Source organism: Balaenoptera musculus, chromosome 5 (assembly GCF_009873245.2).
Source record: "Balaenoptera musculus isolate JJ_BM4_2016_0621 chromosome 5, mBalMus1.pri.v3, whole genome shotgun sequence".
In the NCBI taxonomy this organism is placed as follows: Eukaryota; Metazoa; Chordata; class Mammalia; order Artiodactyla; family Balaenopteridae; genus Balaenoptera; species Balaenoptera musculus.
Genome location: NC_045789.1, coordinates 92,237,723 through 92,251,813, shown reverse-complemented (window position 1 = coordinate 92,251,813; position 14,091 = coordinate 92,237,723). Strand labels below are relative to the sequence as shown.

Sequence of the window (14,091 nt, the reverse complement as noted above, 5' to 3'; positions counted from 1 at the left end):
CTGGAGCTTCCTGAACTCCTCACTAAGTAGAGAGAATCTGCGAATTCAAAACTCTGGCACTGTGCATTATCCTCAAAACTTTGCTCAAGTTAAAAATATTATTTGCATGCATACTGACCTGGTATTAATATTTCTTTTCTTAAAAAGAAATATTGAACTTTGAATTGCAAAAAAGAAAAAGAAAGAAAAGAACTGAACTACGAAACATTAATAAATTATACCATGATGTATTTATCTGTTGTTGAAATCCCATGTACGTTTTGAGAAACTCTATCACATGGATGCCTAAAATAGCAGCCCCAAATGTCAAATTCTAGAGTTACAGGATAGGACATTTCTCTATTCTCCTGAAATACAATGAAAATCTCCTGAGGTATGATGAATTATCCCACTATGGAAGAGAAGGAAAGATCAGCCTAGTAACAGCACTGCATATCAATCCCAAAGTAGGCCATTGATACCCATTTCATAAAAAAGGATATATGTTATATAAATGATCAAATTTTAATTACCTGATAGACTCATAGAACTTTTTAAATGGAAACTTCCATGAAGGTTATCAAGTCCAGTTTTCTCATTTTAAACAACGAAAGAGGTAACGTAGCTTACCCAAGGTTAGAAAGCAAGAGAGTGGCAAAGGAGGGTTAAGAGTCTGTACTCTTACTACTGTCTTATTTTCTCATATTAAAGACTGTTACCTGCTAAATGAAACTTTTTTTTTTGTTTATAAATACATGCCATGGATCTATGTGTAGCATTATGTGTTTATGCATATCATGCATAGACTGGAAGAGAAGGACCCAGGACATCCAGGACCCACTCCACAGTCTTCTGCAAAGAATGGAAGCTCAAAGTACTCAAAGATAAGCAAATACAAATACTTCAGATTTTAATGTTACCAATTTATTTTGAAGTACATTTTTTCTATACATACTTAAAGCAAGATAATAACTATTATGCAAACATAGTATTATACATGCCCTTGAGGACATAATGCATGTTGCATATATAATAATACAAAAAAACTACATTCTGAATGGTGACTACACTATAAAACAGTTATAAGTTTAGATGAAAAGGTTTAATTGTTTAGGGGAAAAAAAAACCCTCAAAATCATCCTCATAGGGCTTTAACCTAGGTTCAAATTTTTCTACTTAATACTCAAATTTCTTTACTAGGTCACCTGAGCAGAGAGAAATAAGGAAGGTGAAAGAAATCATTATCCTCAACTTAGATATGTAAATGATGGGGGAGGAAGAGAACTCTTATTTGAAAATAAATCTGAATGAAATGAGCACCCGTGTTTGTTTTGAAGAAAGCTTCAGAAAAATCTATGAAGATGCTATTTTGATATTAAATGTTGTTTATACTTTTTGTTCATTAAAACTAGGTTGTAACTTTAAAGTGTGCACATTCTGATCTATATATTCAAACTATATTCAATGAATTAGAGCTTATCAGTCTGTTTATTTGTTTTATATCTCCAGTAAACAAAGTGTGTGGCCAACTTAAATATTGTTTTGAAGGTTTTCTGACTCTGGCATTGACTTTGGCGATAAGTCTTATACAAACCTCAAAATGGAAAGCACTATTGCTCCCTTTCTCTATCAACTTTTACATATTGAGTATAATTCCTCCTTAACGTGGTCATTAACATTTTACCATTTCAAAATACTTTCTAAAACCTGGAATTCAGATATGGGTTTATATTGAAGTTTATGAGAAAGCACATTCTCTCCATAGTATTAGTACAATGTTGGCCTGGAAAATACTGATACTGTAAAATATAAAATACAAGCTAGAAACTGTTCATGCAAATTAGTATATTTTGAAATATAATAAAGAATAGGAAAAAATAGTTTCATAAAGGTTAGCAGTCCTTAGAGGAAGGAAACACATGCTATCATTTGGGAGAGTAAATGTTCGTGCTCCTAAAACAAAACCAATACTAGAGGAGGTTTCATCACAAAATGCACAGTAAAATGTCAAAAGAGTTTAAAGAATGACCACAAATCATCCATGAACTCGGGTTAAAAAAAAAAAAAAGTCCCTCAACACAGCTAGAAATACCAACACTACTCCAAGGAACTGTCAGTCTCAGAGAGAATAAAAACCAGGGCATTAAAATGGGAGGTCCCAATCACATTTGCCAGGAAAATAACACACACTAAAGGGCAGAGAAGCCAAACCAAGTTATTGCTTTATCACAACAATGCAAAAGATAAAGTCAATTTTAAAGAGCAATCACTACTTCCAGAATTTAGAATTTTATCCTCTTTTTAGAACTACAAATATTGCCATCAGAAAGGGCTTGCAAAAAGCATTCTGCAAACTTACTTCAAAATTACTTCAACAAACCCTGCTTTCCACCCTATCCCCCCACACAACCAATTACAAATGTAGGTTTCTATAACCTACATCTGAGTGACACACTTACTGTAATTTGACGTTGGCTATCTGTAAATGCAGCCTTATTTATGTCACATGTGGCAGTCATTCTCCAGTGGACTGAATTAGTTGTGAATGTAAACACATTTATAACATATTTGCATTTTTACTCAAGTTTAACATTTGAAACAAGAATATCAAAGCATAACTACGTCAAACATCACCTAGGGATGCTTTTAAAATTGCTCTGACAACTTTACAGAAACAATTACTGGCCATATGCAAAAATACTCTCAAATGTGTTCTGCACAGTAAGAAAATAATAATCTGAATTTACTCAGATTCTCAAAGAAACATCAAATTCAGAAAAAGATACAGGCAAGTACACACCTTATTTTTTAAAGAAAGAGATGATTGTTAAGGAGAATAGGGGAATGAGCATCTGATGAATGTAAACAGCAACACTTGAAAAACAATTGGCTCTTTGGAATCTATGTTAAGATCTGTCATATGAACTGGGGACTCTGCCCCTTAGAATCTCCGTTGGGATGTGAAATAAGTAATGTTATAAATACTTCTTGAGACAACCTTATAAAAAGCTTATCATTCTTAGGCTCCAATCTTAAACCACAAGAAATTATAATCAATGTATAACCATTTCCATTTGATGAATGCATTTACATAGCAATAAACAAGTGGACCTCACAATATATCCAAATAAAATTTGCTGATACAATAAAAGGGGATATTAGATAAAATAATATAACATCAATATGGACTAAATACTCTCAATATAAGCAGACATACCAATTATAAACATTTTACCTCAGTTTAGGTTCTAACATTTTGATTCAGTGTTTCTCATACTTTTAACATTCTTTTGCTCTGAAAACATTACTGAAACTTACAAAAAGTTTATTTTATTAATCTTTCCTACCCTGAAAAACCCACCTCTCTTTATGTCCACCCCAGAGTAATATTTCTCTGATCTCATTTCAGGTGCCTCTTATACTCGCTTAAGAAATTTTTATTGCAAAACAGAGAATTTTTAGAAGTCACTAAAAAGCACTCCCTTACCTTCTAAACCTGCTTCAATCAGCCCAAACTGTTCCAATAATTTAACAAAAAGCACAATGACGATCAGAACTGCTATCATTTCAAGCCCTTCCAAGTTCATGGTCAGCTAGGTCATGGTCCGACCACAGCTACTGAGAAGTGCTCCTCTGCCTGGCTTTCTTTGTAAAGCCATTAAACTACATTAAGAAGGCTACTGCCAGAGGAGAAGGGGAGGAGGAGAGCTAGAGAGAGAGGGAGAGGGAGAGAGGGAGGGAGAGAGGGAGGGAAAGAGGGAAGGAGGGGGAGAGAGAGAGAGACAGGGAGAGGAGACGACGAGATGGAGAGAGGGCGTGAATGAGAGAAAATGCATTCATCCTGTCTACTGTAGCAGAGGCTAGAAGTGGCAGTCGGATAGAGTCGGGCCTGTCGAATTATCAGCTTCCTCTTTATCACTCTTACACAAAGAGACAGCCACGCATGAAGTAACGCGCAGATCACCCGAAGACCCGGGAGATCACCAGGAAGGTCCGGAGAAAACAGGACGCACGGCAGTGATGGCTCCGCGGCCCCGGGACCCTCGCGCCCGGCGCCGCTGTGGCTTTGTTGGGTTGGTCAGTTGCCTTGGAAACGGAAACTAACCAGAGTCTGGACTCCCGCTGCAGACAGGGACCAGAGCACCGCATCTTGAAATAAGAAGAAAAACCGGAAAATGCTGAGAGGCGAAGTGATAGCTTGGATTCAGCTGCTTCAGAAACCCTGTTTACTAGTCAGGAAAAGCAAAGTGTGTATTTTGTCCCAACCAGCTGAGTGCAGAGAGAAATGCGGCTTAAGGGACTTGTTCAATATTGCCTTTCTTTTTTCAATGAGTTGCCTTATCCTGGGGGCTCTGTGTCAGTCATTGTGAACTAATACTCTGGTTTGAGTAGTAACTATCACATCGTTTCAAAGCATGATTACGATAAATTAGTAAGTATTCTTAATGTTTGTAAATCTTAGAGTTGAGCAGTTACCTTATGCATTAGCTCATTGCCATTCAATACACCAAAACATGTACCTATTTTTTTTTTCATTGTGTACCTTCTATGCTTGTTTGTATGTTTTTAATTGATTGGAGTAAATTTGGAGCAAGAGAAAGTTTCAGAAGAAAAAAAAATCAATCAGAAACAAAACTTGTTTAGAGTTTCTGTCTTTAACTTGCACAACCATTTCACGTTTGTGTTTCCTCCATTACTGTACTGATCAAATAGATCAGGCCCACATTCAAATACAGAATTTAAACAAAAAACCAAAAAACCCCCCAAGAGTTAGAAAGCATCTCAGAAACCCAATTCAAGTCTCCTATTTTAGAGATGAGAAAACTGAGGAGCAAGGAAGAGGAAGAAACATCAGGCAGAGGCAGGACAGGGTAGTATGCAGGCATCCTTAACTTCTGGTCAGCTTTTGAAGCAATACAGAGTAATGGTTTGGAGGACGGGCTCCAGAGTCTGACTGCTTGGACTCAGGTCTGACCTCTTATTAGCTGTGTGACCTTGGGTAAGTTACTTAACATCTCCATTCCTTAATGTCCTCATCTGTAAAAGGCGGCATGGCAGTAGCACTTAGCTCACTGGACTGTTGAGGGGATTAATGAGTAATAGTGTTAGAACAGAGTAAGTGCTCAACTACTGGCTCTTGTTTTTATCACAAGTCTCTCCATGCTCTATGCATACCACGTAGAGTTGCCAGGGTAATTACTTTGAGATGCAACCCTCATCTTATCGTTCCCTTAATCAGAAACCTTCCATGGCCTACTGAATAAAGTCTGCCTACTGAATAAAGTCTAAGATCCTTGGAACAGCATCTTGGTCGCTACATGATCTGGTCCCAGCTTGAGGACTGCACCTCATTGGCCCTACTTCTGTTCATTTACTCTACCTGACAGCTCAGCTTCCTTCCTCCAGACTCATTCTGAGCTTCTCCATCTCTGGGCTTTGTTCAAAAATACTGCATGTATTTGGAAAATCCTTTCCACACTAACTCTGCCTGTTGGGCTCCTAAAACTCTTCCATGAAACTTCTCCAAGCAGAATTGGAAGAAATCTCTCCTTTTTTGTGTTTTTATAGTACTTGTTTTTCTCTTACAGTATTTTATATTATAGCCAATTGGGTGGACATCTTCACAACTTAAGGGTAAGTTTCTAGAGGGCATAAGTCACATCTTCCTTCCCTTTAAGTTCCCCACATGCCTCCATGGAGGGCGTATAGACGTGCGGTATAGATACTTGTTGGATAACAATAGTCACCATTAATTATGTAATTACCACATACCAGATGCTTTACTTACTTTGTTTTTCCCTCTTAGTTACTCTGAAAAGAAATATAATTAGATGAGATTTACAGAGAAACACTATACCTCATAGAATTTAAATAACAGGCTCAAGGCCATGCTGCTGTTGAGTGATGGGACCAAGATTCAAACTCTGATTTGTTCAACTCAAAGTCCATTATTTCTTCCCATTATTCCACACAGCTTTAAATGAAATAAAAATCTAAGCATTGGCACAAGTACTTATCAGCCCAGGAATGAAGGTTACACCCCAAATGACCCTCCCAAACTGTTTCATGACATTCTAATTAATCCATTAACCCCCATAACCTTGCAACATGACAAGTTTCCAAACTAGTAGTTAACTGAATTCATGGCTCTTCCTTCCTGCTCATTCACAGGATTATTATTACTTACTTAAACACACATAACCTGTGGTCCCCAGATGGGATTTTTCTATGTTTTTCTACCCCCGGGGAACTCAGTAGAGCCCTTCAATTTGCCCCATAAATAAAATTCAATGACTGAGTTTTTTATGTTCACATTTAAAACTGGTGTCTTGGGGCTTCCCTGGTGGCGCAGTGGTTGAGAATCTGCCTGCCAATGCAGGGGACACGGGTTCGAGCCCTGGTCTGGGAGGATCCCACATGCCATGGAGCAACTAGGCCCGTGAGCCACAACTACTGAGCCTGCGCATCTGGAGCCCGTGCTCCGCAACAAGAGAGGCCGTGACAGTGAGAGGCCCTCGCACCGCGATGAAGAGTGGCCCCCACTTGCCGCAACTAAAGAAAGCCCTCGCACAGAAACGAAGACCCAACACAGCCAAAAATAAATAAATAAAAATTAAAAAAAAACAAACAAAAAAACCTGATGTCTTGGCAATAAAAGCAAAAATAAACAAGTGAGACTACATCGATTTAAAATGCTTCTGCATAGTATAAAGAATCAACAAAATAAAAAGGCAACCTAGAGAATGGGAGAAAATATTTGCAAACCATATATCTAATAAGGGATTAATATCCAAAATATATAAGGAACTCATACAACTCAATAGCAGAAAAAGGCAAACAACTTGATTAAAAAATGTGCAAAATCCTGAATAGACACTCTTCCAAAAAACACATACCAATGGCCAGCAGGTTGAGAAAAGGTGCTAACATCATTAATCACTAGGGAAATGCAAATCAAAACCTCAATGAGATACCACTTCACACCTGTTAGGATAGCTGTTATCAAAAAGATAAAAGATAAGTATTAGCAAGGATAAGGAGAAAGGGTAATTTTATGCACTGCAAATTAGTACTACCATTGGGAAAACACTATGAAGGTTCTTCAAAAAATTAAAAATAGAATTACCACATAATTCAGAAATCCCCCTTCTGAGTATATATTCGAAGGAAATGAAATCAGTACTTTGAAAAGATTCCTGCACGTTCATTATTCACAATAACCAAAATATGGAAACAAGTATCTGTCGTCACACACACACACACACACACACACACACACACACACACAGAGGACTATTATTCTGCCTTGGAAAAGAGGGTAATCCTGCCATTTGTGACAACACAGATGAAATGGATGAACCTGGAGGACATTATGCTAAGTGAAATAAACCAGACACAAAAAGACAAGTACTGCATGATCTCACTTATTATGTGCGATCTAAAAAATTTGAATTCATAGAAGCTGAGAGTAGAATGGTGGTAACCAGGGGTGGGGAGGTGGGGCAGGTGGGCAGATGTTGGTCAAAGGGTACAAAGTTGTAGTTATGTAGGATGAATAAATTCTAGACATTTAATGTATAGCATGATGACTACAGTTAACAATACCATATTATATACTTGAAATTTGCTAAGAGAGCAGATTTCTGGTGCTGTCATCACAAAAAAAAAGGTAACTATGTAAGGAGATAGATATGTTAATTATCTTGACTGTAGTAATCATTTCACTATGTATATGTATATCAAAGTATCATATTGTGTACCTTAAATATATATAATTTTTATTAAAATAAAATAAAATTGATGCTCGTGGACTGAGAACTGTGTGTAGGCAGTTTGCTGGTGAAAAGCGCCCAAATAAGGATCTTTCCACCCAGTCTGGATGTTACAGTTATGGGTTCCTTTGGAACTGAATTGTTCTTCCCAGTGTCTGTGGGGTTTCCTTTCAGACTGTTTACCTCATAAGCTCAGGCCTTTGCCCTTGCCATTCTCTCTACTGGAATGCTTATTCCCAGATTGTTCCATGAATAAGCGGCTTTATTTAGGTCTTGGCTCTAAAGCCCCATCACAGAGAGGCCCTCGCTAGCTGCACTATGTGGGAGAGCACACCAGCCCTCAGACCCTGGAGTCACTACTCTCTGAACAAGTGTTATTTCCCTCCAAAGCACTGTCACCACTTGATATGTATATCTGTCTACTTATTTATATAATATCTCTTCCTACTAGAATATAACCTCCTACCTATGAAAGCAGAGATTTTTATCCATCTTGTTCACTGGGATATCCCTGAACTTAGAATAGTGCCTGGCACACAAGAGGCAGTGACTAGCTTTTGAATGAATAATGTAACCGATACATTCGCCTTCCCTAAAAGCCACCTGCTCTCTCACTGATTCCAAGGCCCCACTCTCTGTTATCTAGAGTGCCAAGTCTGCCTGGGGATTCTTGTGAGATTTCTGCACACTCTCTTAGGCTGCTACAACAGCACGGTGCTGCTGGTACCTCTCCTTAAGGTGAGCCATGCACCTGCACACCAAAACATCTTGGCCATGTTCTTTTCTCAGTGTTTAATGTGAGTAATATCTGTGATTCCTGACAACATGACCAAGGAAAGCAATACAAGGAAGGCATCAGAGAAGGTGTCCCTGTCCAAAATACGTGAACACCATTGATATGGAGAGTGAGAAGACCCTGGCATGGCATCCACTCCCATCCTTTGACTGCAGCTGGAAGAACACTGCAGTCTAAATAGGTAAAGTGACTTTGTCAATAACTCTTAGCTTCGATTCATAGCTTGGACTCAAATTAAAGCATTAATCCAATGTTTTTTCTTCCTATAGAGCCTGGCCTTCCCTTTCACAAGAGAAATGCTAGAGTAATCAATAAAAAGAAGGGACCTGGGCACAGACTCCAGAACTTTGACCTCATTCAAGTGACTTCAACTCTCTAAACCTCAGTTTGCTGGTCTTCAAAATGGGGCCAATATACCTCCCTTGGGGGTTTTGTTAGATTAGGTGCGATAATATTTGTAAGTGATAATTAGGTTCATGGAGCACATAACTTGCCAAAACACAGGGCTAAGCACCGTGACTGTCCCACCCTCACAACCACTCTGAAGAAGATAAAGATTTTCATCCTCATCAAACAGATGAAGAAGTGGAGGCTTGGGTGGAGTTGGTACATTGTCCCATGTCCCAAAGCATCAGAGGCCAGTCAAGCTGATAGCTATACACTGACAGTGGCCAGATATACCCTAAGCGCTTGATACATGCTTTCCTTCACTAACTCCACAGGGATAAATAACCAACACTTTATGGTGACTTTTTAAAAGATGGCTTACCCTTTCTGGGTTGATGTGATTTTAGACCCAGGAAAGTTCTGCGCCCCTGCCCTGGGGGTGGTTGGAGGCGGAGGTAGTGGTGAAAGAAAGGGGATGCTGTTAGGATTGTTTACCAAAAGCTTTACATGACATACTCTCAAGAAGCTAATGAGGAGGGTTAGAGGCAGAGTCGGGTATCTGTTTAAAAGAAACATCAACAAAGCAAATTTGGGGAGTTGCTCAGGCTCTGCTCCCACTACAAGGTTTCCTTGGCCTGTCCCCAGAAAAATGAACACTTAATTAGAGACACTCTTGCACTTCAGAGCCTATCCCTAAAGTACTGTTTTTTCAAAATCACCAGTTACTGGAAGGAATGAACCCATTTCTGCTTCATTTTCAGCAATATGGCTTTTGCAAGGAAAACAAAGTTTCCTTCCAAGATGAGAGATGAGGCTGCCCTTTGATGAACTGAGGCAGGGAACAAAGGGATTCTAGTTATTTGTATCTGTGTCTTTTGATTCCAAGTTGGGGATGATATTAAACGGGGTGGGGTGGAAGAGCTTTCTCCATACCCTAGTCTTAGAGTCTCAATTAGTTAGCCTGGTCAAAAACCAAACTCCATTCCATGTATTTCTGATTATTCATTTATTCACTTGTTAGATTTATGGTCCAGGTACTATACAAGGCGGTATGAGAAATAAAAACCCTATCTTCAGTCTTTGCAAAGCTTAAAATCTATTAAAACAAAATTTAGAGGATAGTGCCTAATATTTTTAGGATAATCACTATTTGACAGATTAGTGAACCAAGCACTTTATATGAATTCTTCCACTGCATCCTCACATAAACCCTAGGAGGTAGGTGCCATTATCTCCACTGTGCAGGAGAAACTGAGGAGCAGGGGGCTTAGTAGATTACATCAGGAAATATCCAAGCCAGGATTTAAACCTAGGTGTGACTCCAGAGATCATGATCAGATAGCGTTTTAGATACACAGCAGCATCTGGTGAAAGCCTTTAAGGAAGTATGGAAAGTACCACGAGAGTGGGACGTCCCACTTAGACTTGAGTGGGAGGGAGGAGAATGGAGCCAAGATCAAGTTCACTGCATCTGGCTTGTACCATACAAATATTAAGTGGCCTTTTTTTTTTCATAGCCAAGGGCAGTCTTCATTACAAGACCGGTGGAGAATAACACTAGTCTTACCAGAGAATTCAACCAGAGCCTGGAAAATACTCAAAGCCAGCTAAATCACTTGCCCTGACACCCCCATGAAGTTCCTGGCATCCTTTTCAGGCCGTTTCCCATTGTGACACACAAAATGAGCATCAGTTGCCTGCCTCTTCTAACTCCTTCCTCTCCTTTGGCAGTTACTCAAACCAAGAGATTCCTGGCTAAATCCTATGATTGAGTGAATAGGGAGGATAAATGAACTGAAATAAAATTAAGCAGCAAGGCATCAAATGAGAAATGTATCAATATTAATGTGAAGAAATAATGACCCACATTTATGGAAGTGGCAGGATAATGCAGAAGTTAGGAGCATGCTTGGGTTCAAATCCGCGTTCTGCTACATCAGAGCTTCCTGACTTTGAGCAAAGTTGCTGAGATGATTCATGTAAAGCACTTAGAACAGACTGTCACATTGTAAATGCTCAATGAATGGTAAGTGTTATTGTAATTACTTATTGAGCCCATTGCTATACATCAATTGCTGTTCTAATTGCTTTATACAAATTATCTCAATAAACCCAAATAGCTGAATTAGTTAAATACTATTATTATTCCCAGACACCATGTGGATAAGAAGGAGCCAGGGTGAGAGAGTGGCATGGACATATATACAGTACCAAATGTAAAATAGATAGCTAGTGGGAAGCAGCCGCATAGCACAGGGAGATCACCTCGGTGCTTTGTGACCACCTAGAGGGGTGGGATAGGGAGGGTGGGAGGGAGGGAGATGCAAGAGGAAAGAGATATGGGAACATATTGTATATGTATAACTGATTAAAAATAAATTAATTAATTAATTAAAAAAAAAACAAAACAAAAAAACAAAACAACAAAAAAAAAGTATGATAAACATTATGGTGAAAACTAAAAAAAAAAAAAAAAAAAGAAGGAGCCAGGTAACTTTGGGACTTCTCTCCGGGTCCAGTAGCTAAGACTTCGCCTTCCAATGCAGGGGGTGCTGGTTCGATCCCTGGGCCAGAAGCTGAGATCCCATATGCCTCGCGGCCAAAAAACCAAAACATAAAACAGAAGCAATATTGTAACAAATTCAGTAAAGGCTTTTAAAATGGTCCACATCAAAAAAAAAATCTTAAAAAAAAAAAGGAGTAGGGTATCTTCAATTGAGTTGGGATTCTAAAGAAAACACATGGCTCATACCCGCCCATCAGGTTTACCATCATCTTCATCACAAGTGATATGAGGATAATCTATTCATTTATAATGACTTGACTTTTAAATTGCTCTTCTTAAGAAAAATGGAAATCTAGATATCCCTGTTGCAAAGGAAAAAGATGTAAATAGCATTGAAGTAACTTTCCTGGGCCCTGGTTTTTGAGAACATCTTAATCACTTTCCATTCTGGAACACTCCACAGAATGAACAGGTACAGTGAGGTGTTAAGAGTGGCATCAGACTACAGACTCAGGTTCAACTGGATTTTCAGAGTCCTGCCATCTGCTAAGGAAATTCATTTTCAAGGACATATTCCATTGCCCCTTCAGTCTCATCAGCCCCACCTAGGCATCACACTCACATTCCATGACTAGACAATACCCTGGATGGTAAGGGACCAACACTGCACCAGACTTCACCAGGCAACCTTGTCCTCAGGATAAACAGCAAAGGCAGTCTGCTCAGTGGGTGAAGGTAGTTAAACAGAGGAAAAATAGGCATGACTCAGACAAACTTTAAAGCTGTATGTTAGTGCATCTTTACAGGATTGAAGATAAATTGAAAGAACTGTAAAGAGTAGCAATATTATCCAGGACTGGCAAGAGAGAACAGAGAACTATTATACATATATATTAACTGGCGGTGCTCGAAATGTAGAGTGCATCAGAATTACCTTGAGATCTTCTTCAAAGTGAATCCTCAGACTTTCCCCAGAGATTCTGATTTAGTAGGTCTTGGATAGAGCTCATGAATCTCCATTTTTATCAAAGCTTCCAATGATTCTAATGCAGGACTTCTCTGCACCACACCATGAGAAACACTGCATTAATCTGCTTAAACACTCTCACCCAGTAAGTGACACAGCCTCTAGGGAGACATTTCCCCACCTTAATAAAAACTACCTGAGAGTCACACATTTTACAAACTCGACAGGGTTAAGAATAGACAGGGGCTCCAGCAGTTTCTCAAACTTGTCTAGAAAGTCTTTTTTTTTTCTACTAGAAGTAAGATAGTTTTAAATCATTTGTGAATAGATACAAGTTTCCATACCATGTTGTCAAAGTATTTTTTGATGATTCATTCCCAGCATCCATCACAACTTCTTTCACCAAGGAACTTCAGATGCAAACTTAAATGGAGACAAGACCGTAAACCATTCCACACTTCTCTGCATTGTTACATATCCTAGCTACCATCTTGAATCTACCTCTACAACATCCTCCTTTTAGCTCTAAAGTAATCACTTAAGTGAGGGAGAACACTGATATGCAGCTGTCTCAATAACCAAGCAAAGTGAAATAAATAGCAATTGATGGATGCCAATGTTTGGAAGTGTGAAGCTGATTTAGATAAAGTAGACATTTCAGTTTGAGATCTAATAAAAAACAAAACAGCAGCCACAAGGAGCCTTTTCCCATTACTCTGCCAGGGATAATCTTTATCTAAATCAATACTATAAAAGTAACAAAAGACACAAAGTTGTCTGATGCATAATTCATTTATTATGAAATCATGTAAGACTCAAATAACTGAGACAGGATTATTTATGTGATCATTAAACCCAGGGCAATTTCTACAGATTTTTAGTCCTGCTTAATGGAAATCTTAGTTGCAGATATATATTTAGCCAGATTTCATTCCAAATATTGTTCCTTCCAACCAATTATTCCTCATTACAGTTGACATGCTGTACTTCCTTACTGTAATAGAGTATAAAAATTGCTTATTCTTTTATTGCACCAAAGAAATACAAAATATGAAAAGTAATACACAACAATCCCCTTGACAATTATTCATGCTACTTATATGTTGTAGTTTAATTACTAACAACTCTAACTTAATCACTTTTTAATAAACTTGCTTTTCAACAGGAATATTTCAACTATACTAGCCATGATATTTACATCATGCAAGAATCAAATTTTGCATAATAATTAAGCTTACGTTTTATGTGAAGCACACACATAAGACTTATGTTTAGTAGGACCACACTGAAAAGAAAAATGATCATCAGCACAATGGAAATGTAATTCATTAAACAACACAAAGTGGCCTCAAAGAGTTAAAAAGATTAACTTTTATATACAATTGATGGCATACTATGTTAAACTTATATAGAGAGCCATGAAAAGCTTAAAACTTTTTTAAAGGGGCATAAGAACAAGCTAGTCCAGCATGACCTGCTAGTTTGATAACTGAGGATGGCACCTCTCTGCACTGTGGCATTAGTGTAGTAGTTTTCCACTGCTGCATAGCAAATTATCACAAACTGAGGGACTTAGAAAAGCACAAATTTAATATTTTACTGAGGGACTTCTTAGAAAAACACAAATTGAATATTTTAAAGTGTCCATGGATGAAGAGTCTGGTTATGGGTTTTCTGAGTCCTC

General features: G+C 38.3%; 1 protein-coding gene across 3 annotated transcripts in view; it reads right to left on the bottom strand.

The window, feature by feature from the left end:
• The window catches only part of KCNIP4 (potassium voltage-gated channel interacting protein 4), a 1,194,562-nt gene that overhangs the window by 523,339 nt on the left and 657,132 nt on the right, over window positions 1-14,091 (bottom strand). Inside the window, exon 1 of one of the 3 annotated variants that reach the window (XM_036853207.1) lies at window positions 3,467-3,692. The exons of the other annotated variants lie outside the window; for them this stretch is intronic. Coding sequence (XP_036709102.1) covers window positions 3,467-3,566 — 100 coding nt within the window. The 5' untranslated portion in view covers window positions 3,567-3,692. Of the gene's footprint in view, window positions 1-3,466; window positions 3,693-14,091 lie in introns of those variants that run through there. 3 annotated transcript variants of the gene reach the window in all.